This window comes from Cavia porcellus, unplaced genomic scaffold (genome assembly GCF_034190915.1).
Source record: "Cavia porcellus strain 051 isolate PalLab524CR breed Dunkin Hartley unplaced genomic scaffold, mCavPor4.1 scaffold_2, whole genome shotgun sequence".
Classification (NCBI taxonomy): domain Eukaryota; kingdom Metazoa; phylum Chordata; class Mammalia; order Rodentia; family Caviidae; genus Cavia; species Cavia porcellus.
The window spans coordinates 23,892,933-23,901,826 of NW_026947485.1; the positions used below are offsets into that span (position 1 = coordinate 23,892,933).

General features: G+C 39.7%; 1 protein-coding gene across 4 annotated transcripts; it reads right to left on the reverse strand.

Moving 5' to 3' along the window:
* Window positions 1-354: 354 nt before the first annotated feature.
* LOC134473766 (endogenous retrovirus group K member 18 Env polyprotein-like) lies at window positions 355-6,370 on the reverse strand. 4 transcript variants are annotated; one of them, XM_063239268.1, is made up of 2 exons: window positions 5,759-6,370; window positions 355-2,867 (listed from the first exon to the last, which is right to left on the reverse strand). In XM_063239268.1, the coding sequence occupies exon 2, from the start codon at window positions 2,862-2,864 to the stop codon at window positions 780-782; it is 2,085 nt and encodes a 694-aa protein (XP_063095338.1). In that variant the 5' UTR covers window positions 2,865-2,867; window positions 5,759-6,370; the 3' UTR covers window positions 355-779. The 4 variants fall into 4 exon arrangements, with proteins under 4 accessions (XP_063095338.1, XP_063095337.1, XP_063095344.1 ...); XM_063239267.1 differs by having other exon boundaries at window positions 355-2,888; XM_063239274.1 differs by lacking the exon at window positions 5,759-6,370 and having other exon boundaries at window positions 355-1,977; window positions 2,508-2,680.
* Window positions 6,371-8,894: the final 2,524 nt, after the last annotated feature.

The following is an 8,894-nucleotide window of genomic DNA, read 5'->3' on the forward strand; positions in this document are numbered from 1 at the left end:
GAAAAATTACTACAGTAATTCTAACTCCGAAAATTTTAGATTTATTCAATGGGTTTGGGGCAGTAACAATCAAATAGGCTTTAAAGCTTCTGAACCAAGTTCCTAGGAAGACACAAAGTACAAATTACGGGAGACACATGAATTCTGAAGATATTTTCTGTTTAGAAATTCAAATTTATATTTTAGATCTAACAGTGTTTTCCCGAACGATGTCATGGACCCCTTCTTCCCTTAGGACACTTAGTGACTGTCGTGAGTGTCTAGAGCACTCTGAACTCCGGGCAAGGTAAACACGCACGCCTTGTCGGGACACGGGGGGTACAGCGCTTGGAAAAGAAAGACAGGAGAGACACCTTTGCTGTCTGCACCGCGTTACACTGCACTGCACTGCACTGTACGCACAATCTTTATTTTAGGATTCATATATAGTAAACCCGATCAATTCACAGAGCCCAGATAATTAAGTAGTGAAAAGGCATTCTTTGTGGCAAGCTACAACGTGACAGACTACAATGTTTATTCTAAAACTATCTAAGTGAAGTAAATAATCACAACCAGTTCTCACAACTTCTCTAGCCCAGGAAGAAATTCATTAGCTCAAGAATGTTGTTAATTTGTCTGCTGTTAGTGTCACAAAGGGTGGCCAGCCACTTCCTCAAGACTTCTGCAAAACAAAGCCAGCTCACAGTATGGATTCCAGAGGGTGAGGGCTCACTGAGAACGGGCATTCCCGTTCTACCTCCTTCTCGCATACCAGGGCGGCTATTGTAAATTGCAGGTTAGAGGGGGTTGGGCCTACAAAGTGACACCTTATCCCCCACACTTCCTTCCTTTTTATTTTTTAACAACAATTTCCATAAGATCAGGTTATTAATAGCATTTCGTCTTATGCAGTAAAAATACACAAGAACTATGGCAATGAGAACTATAATTAAACTAAGTCCCATGCCACTAAAAGTGTGGGTAATGCTCTGCCAGATTCCTTTGGAATCTAATCCTTTCAAAGATTGAGCAAGCAATTGCGCGAATTGTGCTAGAGATTCATCATCATTTTGCTTTGCAAAATCCTTGTCAATTTGATTATGCAAAGATTCTATTTCCTCCTGGGCAGAGGTGTTTCCATTTAAATACATTCTAATCATTTCCCATTCATGTTCTGTCTGATTATAAGGTCGTTGGGTTATACAGAAAGTAGTTGAATTCCAATCACATTTTAAAAACACTTGATGCTGAAGAGCCAATATTTTTCTACCCATCCATTCAACTGTTTGTTTAAGGAGGTCTATTTGTTGTTGTAGTCTGGCGTTTATCTGCCACTGAGTTAACCAAAGTTCATGAGAATTCTCATGCCATAATTCGACAACATGTTTTTCTTGCAAAGAGGTTTGTAAAGCTACTCCTGAGACTGCTGCTAGAGAGGCTACAGTTATCAGACTTAACAGTACAGCAACCACTATTCCAATAAATCTTTTTGTACGTTTTAACAGATGTTTAAAAAATTCAGTAGTAACAGAAATTACCGGGTCTTGAGACCAAGGTCGAGTTAAATTTACAGGCAACCAAATATGAGTTTTTTGTTGTAACAGCATAACTGTATAAGGCTTAGTGAAATTTAGTGTGTTATTTAAGCATGTAAACAATTGACAATTTAAACAAGTACAAGAAAAATGTGTAAAATTAAAAGTTCCCACTAAAAAGACATAAGGCAGAGGTGCACAAACAGTAATATTATACATTTTAAACCTAGTAAAATTATAAGTAGTAGATACAGATCGACTAGTCCCTGAATATGAAACATTGTACAAGGTTACAGGTTGCATAGCGGCTGGGATCTTCCAAATATGATTTTGAAGGTGATGAGGGTATTCTTCGGCTGCAACAGCAGGGTTAGCGATTCCACCATCTCCCCACCACAAGAGAGCCGTCTTTTGTTGAAATATAGGAGCTCCGTCAGTTATTTTCTTTGGATCTGGAAGACTATACACAACAGAGAGATTACATCTTGTCTCATTCCATTCAGCACATCCATTAACGAATTTTCCAAATGGTCCCCAAATAATATACCCATCAATATTTTTAGCAAATTTTCCCATACATAGTTGCCAAATTATGGGATTATAAGAAATATTTTTATAAGTGAATTCAGGGCATACAGGAAATGTATTTGTATCAGGTGCTGTTAAATTTTTCCAGGTAACATTAAAGGTTTGAGCAGCCAAGGCTTGAAGCCTTGTCCTTTTGTTGCCTGCTTTTATTCCATGTTGAATCCAATACTGCCATCCCAGAGGGATGCAAGGCGGTTCCCCAATGCAAATAGGCCTTTGATTACCATAATAAGTAAAACTGAATAGTGTCCCATCATCTTGATTGTGGGGGGTTAAATCAGCCCACGGTGCTGACAAAATTTCTCTAGGTGTGGTAAAAAGTAAAATATCACTAGTTCCCCATTTTACAGGTTCTAATAAAGGGGGGTTTGGAATATATGCCCAGTACGAATGCGGAGGTACCTCAGTCCCCGATGCAACGGTGAGCAAGGCACATAAAGCTAAAAACAAGTTTTCGGGGTTTAAAGGCTTTCCTGCTTGAAGGACAAGCCGTTGCCCTTCTATGGTCAATTTCTTTAATTGTCCCCATGTAGGGAGGGGATTTAAATTTGGTCGCTGTGAGCGGCGGGATTTTCTTAGCTTTAATCTGGCCATGGCTGCGATAGGAACAAGCTCAGCATCCTCAGCCTCTAGCTGGTTTCGCGCTCGCTTCTGAAGGCACGGTTCCGGTTCCTTGGGGAGTTGTCTCCGGGGCTGGTGAACAGGATCTGGAGACGCGGGTCCTGATCCATCGTCCAGGGACCCACTGCTGAATTCCATTTTCTGTGGAGATATAACCAAAACCTTTCCCCCTATAGAGCAATGTGCCCCTCTCCCATTCAGCCTCTGGAGCTGTTTTAGTCCAAATAGGTTCATTAATCACAAAAGGCTGTTGTTGCTGTTCAAAATGTTTTTCAGCTCTTGTTAATATTTCACCTTGTGGTAAATTGAGAAAATTTAAAATAAACAATGCTTGATGCAGTAATGTTTTTGGACTGTTTTGCAATTTAAACAGTATTGGTATCTGAATATCCTCCTGACTCCTCCTTTTTAATTTTTTAATTTGCAACTTAAGAGTGCCATGTGCTCTTTCAACAATAGCTTGACCCTGGGGGTTATATTCAATCCCTGTAATATGAATAATATTATGGAGATCACAAAATTGTTTAAATGTTCTGCTAGTATAAGCAGGTCCATTATCTGTTTTGATTTTAGAAGGAATTCCCATAACTGCAAAAGTCTCCAATAAATGTACAATAACATTTTTAGTGGATTCTCCCTGTTGAGCAGTAGCCCATAGAAATGAAGAATAGGTATCAATAACTACATGTACATAAGAAAGCCGACCAAAAGAAGGTACATGTGTAATATCCATTTGCCATAATTCATTAGGTTGAGTTCCTCGAGGGTTGACACCTGCGGGAATAATTCTTAAATGTAATGGTCTACAAATAGGGCAAGCTTTTACAATCTGTTTAGCTTTTGTAAAAGGTATCTTATATTTAAGATGCAAATGTCCTGCATTTGCATGATTAAATTGATGTTCTTCAACGGGTGTGGTGAACATAACTAAGGAATCCACTGCATTGTTACCTGATACTAATGGTCCGGGTAACTGAGAATGAGAACGTAAATGAGTAATAAAATAAGAATGATTTCTTTTTTGAACATGTATTTGTAAATTTTGAAATAAAGACAATAAAGCAGGCTTATTAGAATATAACACAGCTGAATAGATATTTGTCACTACTCCAACAGAATAGGCCGAATCGGCTATAATATTAATAGGTTGGTTATGAAAATCTAAAAACACTTGTAATATAGCAAAAAGTTCATTTTGTTGTACAGAGTTAAAATTTGTCTGACGTACCCAGTAAGATTTTTGAGTCCAATATGCAGCTTTATTTTTAGATCCATCTGTAAATATAGTCAAAGCTTGTGGAATTGGCTGTACAGCTAATAAGGTATTAACCACAAATTGTTGACGTCTAAAAAAATCCCATAATTTACTTTTAGGAAAATGATATGAAAAAGTTCCCATGAAATCTGCTAAAGCAATTTGTAAGGTTTCAGTAATTGACAACAAATATTCCCATTGTTCCTTAGTTAAAGGGATAACTATATTGTTTATATCTTCTCCTATCAAAGTTATAGAACGAGCTCTACCATTCATAATTAAAGCTGCAATCATGTCAATATAAGGCATAACATTTTTAGATTGCTTAGTTTTAGTGAATACCCATTCTACTGGCATAGCATTTTGACCTAAAACTGCAGAGGGATATTGAAAAGTATTAATAATATATAAAGTTAGAGGCAATTTAGGATCAATCCTAATTAAAAATGCATCCTTAATTCGTTGTTCTACAAACTGTAATTTTTGCTCTGCTTTTGCTGTTAAAGAACGAGGGCTGGATGGATCTGAAGAGCCCTGTAGAGTAGCAAACAAATGTTGTAATGCATGGGTAGGAATACCTAGTGTGGGACGAAGCCAATTAATATCCCCTAATAATTTTTGAAAATCATTTAAAGTGGATAACTTATCTCTCCTAATAGACATTTTTTGTGGAATCACCTTTTGTCTAGTAAGAATATATCCCAAATAATGACTAACTTCTTCCTTTTGAATTTTATCCTGTGCTATTACAAGTCTAAACGGAGAAAAATATTGAGGTAAAGTTTTTAAAATATCTTTTAAAATATTTCTATCACTATATCAGCATTTTTGTCTTGCCTTTTTCGCACAACCTTCCATAAACCACACGTGCCACTGTAAATATTCTGGCTCCTTTAAAAGAATTTTGGCCAAGGCTTTCCAATCATAAGGAGCAAGATTACCATAGTGATCTGCTACCGATGTTATTAATTCTCTAGTGTAATGAGCCTGAGGGCCATAAAGGGTTACAGCCTTTTTTAATTTTGCTAAATCATCCATATTAAATGCTTCCCATCTAGGGGGAACTGCCTCTCCATCTATTGGCTGAGGCCTGATTACAGGGAAAGCAAAGGCAGGCTTTTCCTCATCAGAATCCCCTAATTTTGGTAAATCAGCCAAAGCTAGCTTGGCTTTACTCCAATTAGGGTTAGATGGAGGAGGTGCAGAGGGAACTACAGGCGGGTTCTGCTTAACGGAGAGTTGTTTCACCTCTTGTGTTAAATGCTGTATAGCCTGTAAAATTGGGCGATTGTCATAATTTGATATTGCTGCGGCAGCTAAAGCTGAGTCGGCTGTAGCGGATTTTACTTTTGGTTTGGACGCCTTTTCACTACTTAAAGCGATAGCGTCATTTTGAACTACATTCTGCTCCTCCTCTGTGAGGGGCAATTCCTGAATAACTGGCTTAATTTCTAGTTGAAGATTTTCTACAATATGTTCATCTTCCATAGCTTTTAATAAAGAGTACACAACCGACCAAATAGCCCAAAAACGTAAAGGAATCTTTTCCTCCTGTTGCATAGCCCTTTCTATACTAACCCTTGCCTTCCTCCATACTTCTACATCCAAAGTTCCTTCATCTGGAAACCAAGGATTATATTCTTTAATTGTATCAATACACATATCCAAGTCAGCTGACCTGAGCGATATGCCATATATAGATAATAAATGTTTAAGAATTTTTAAGAAAGGAGAGGAAGCAGATTGTCCCATTTCCCCGTAATAAAATTATACTTACCTTCCTAAGCGACCTTCGGAGTCCCTGAATTCGGGCGCCACTTGTCGTGAGTGTCTAGAGCACTCTGAACTCCGGGCAAGGTAAACACGCACGCCTTGTCGGGACACGGGGGGTACAGCGCTTGGAAAAGAAAGACAGGAGAGACACCTTTGCTGTCTGCACCGCGTTACACTGCACTGCACTGCACTGTACGCACAATCTTTATTTTAGGATTCATATATAGTAAACCCGATCAATTCACAGAGCCCAGATAATTAAGTAGTGAAAAGGCATTCTTTGTGGCAAGCTACAACGTGACAGACTACAATGTTTATTCTAAAACTATCTAAGTGAAGTAAATAATCACAACCAGTTCTCACAACTTCTCTAGCCCAGGAAGAAATTCATTAGCTCAAGAATGTTGTTAATTTGTCTGCTGTTAGTGTCACAAAGGGTGGCCAGCCACTTCCTCAAGACTTCTGCAAAACAAAGCCAGCTCACAGTATGGATTCCAGAGGGTGAGGGCTCACTGAGAACGGGCATTCCCGTTCTACCTCCTTCTCGCATACCAGGGCGGCTATTGTAAATTGCAGGTTAGAGGGGGTTGGGCCTACAAAGTGACACCTTATCCCCCACAAGTGACATAAATAATGAGTTTCTAGCAGGGAGTGGTGGGCCTGAGAGTGTGACACCAGCTCCACTATTTTCTGGGCTCTGAGACCCTGTCTCAAAACAATAACTCCAACAACAACAACAAAATTAATTTCTATACACATTCTTCCCCCGCCCATATACACACAAAGAATTGAGCAGCTGTAGCTGGAATTAATACCAACTAAAATGCTAAATAAGAGAGCAAACATGGGGCTGGGGCTATAGCTCAGTGGTAAAGTGCTGGCCTAGTATTCATTAGACTCTGGGTTTGACTCCTGGCATGACCAAAAATAAAAAATAAAGTAAAAGTGTTCTAGTATTTCTGAATAGTTGGGGAAAATTGTAAATCCTTTGGATATTTGAAGATCACTGTGTCGGCTTTGGTACTATACATTTCAACAAGTTGGGCGTCATTAAATTTAAACCCAGCCATGTCTACATGGAAATATCAGTTTCAAGTAACTCAGATGTTTCCCTAGTCCAAGGGGGTGGGACTCTTAATTATACCAAGGTATTCTATCCAAATGCCTAAGAAGCAATAAAACATCTCTAAGATGCTTGCTGGTTGTCATTATTCAGCCTCTGTGGACTTAAATGAATCCAGATCATAATCTGGATTCAAGGCTGTCATATTCTTTTTCTTTTCCCCTTCAAGTTTCAGTGTTTCTAACGTTGGCAGTTTCTAACCTCTTGAAATGGTTCTAGAAATCCGGATTTATGAAATTGATAATTGATTCTCAGAGATTGACTTAACTGGTCTGGCCTGGACAGTGAGACTTTTAAAAGGTCACCAAAGAGAGATTTTTTTTTTATTTTGCATACCAGGGATCAAACTCACGACCTCACACTTGCTGAGCAGGCGCTTATGCCACTGAGCTAAATCCCTGGCCCAACCAAGAGAGTTTTGAAAGGTGATTTGAGTCTAACCTGCAGCTAAAGTAAAGAGTCATAGGCTCAAAGATGTGCTATTTAAAGTGTGCTTGGAAGTTGATGGCTTTCTAGGCCTCTCCTTTCTAGGCTCTCTAGGTCTCTCCTGTAGGTCTTCATAGGGTAACAAGCTCAAATACCAGTGTGAGGGACCCAGGTAAGAAAAGTGAGTAAATGGCTCCAGGTCTTTGTAAAGGGAGCAGCTTACAAAGACTGTAGATCCTTTGTGACCTGCTCTTCCAGTTCTTTAAAAATAACTAATTTGTAGTGTGTGTGTGTGTGTGTATGCAGAATTGACATTTTACAGCATACTCTATAAATTCGAATTGTTTTCCAGACTTTGTTGGCCAGACAAATGTTGGTACATCAGGGATCAGCAGGGCCCGGCTTCCTTCACCAAGCTACGACTTCTATTCTTATGCATCATCTTTCCCCACCACTTATATGCACCTTTAGCTTTACAGCTTTCTTCTTAAATTCCTCTCTGTTAACTTTCATTATCTTTAAGCCACAGAGAATCCTGGTATACCAGGGATCAAACTGGGGCACAGTCTTAAGGAGGGTGAATCATTACTGCTAAAATCTATGGAAGTACAGTGGGGCTGACGCTTTGTCTTGGAGCCCAAATTTCCCTTCAGGCTACAAAGAGTTTGGGGAAGATTCTGGGAAGCTGTTAACTGACAGCCTTCGCCAGGAATTAAGAAGCTGCCACACCCAAGTTCATGACTGGTGGATACAGAACATTAAAGCCCAGTCTCTGCCCCACTCCCAACTCCCAAACCAGCCCAGCATCCCAGACACTGTGAGACTGTGAAGTCAGCTGAAGCTTTGTCATGATCACACTTCAGTTACCCTCTTCCCTCCCTGTCCAATCCAGTTAGCTGCTGTCACAGATTTTTCTCCCTCCCTCCCTCCCTTCCTCCCTCCCTCTCTCTCTTTCTTTCTTTCTTTTCTTTTTCTTTCCTTCTTTCTTCAGTACTGGGGACTGAAGCCAGGCCTCGCACATGCTAAGCCACCAGTCTACTATTGAGCTACCTACATCCCCACTACACCTCATGCTGATTGAGCCAAGGCCTTTCACACTGAACTGCATTCCCACTTTATTATTTTTTATTTTGAGACAGGGCCTTGCTAAGTCACTAAATTGCCCAGGACAGGCTCCAATTTATATACTTATGCCTCAGTTTCCCAGTGTGCAGGTGTGCACTGCCACCCAGCAACCCTATCCTGCTTTGTTTGTTTTGTTTTTGAAACACAGGCTCATTATGTAGTTCAAACTGGCATTGAACTCACAGTGATGCTCCTGTTTCAGTCTCCTAAGTGCTGGGATTATAGGCATACACCAACATGCCAGAAACCTAGCCCTTTTTAAATGTAAAGAAAATTGTATTTCGAGACTGTTTCACAAAGTTGCATGTTGATCTCAGATGTGTAATTCTCCTGCCTAGTCTCCCCACTATCTAGGATTACACGTGTGTACCACCACACCCAGATAGGGCATTGATTCTAAAAGCTTTGCTCAGTACTCTTCTTGCAAGACATTCTGTTTCCCAGTGTTTTCTCTGGGAAACTAAAT

Excerpts from the sequence above, each read along its gene's own strand:
- LOC134473766 (XM_063239268.1), bottom strand. The coding sequence starts at position 2,864 with ATGGAATTCAGCAGTGGGTCCCTGGACGATGGATCAGGACCCGCGTCT.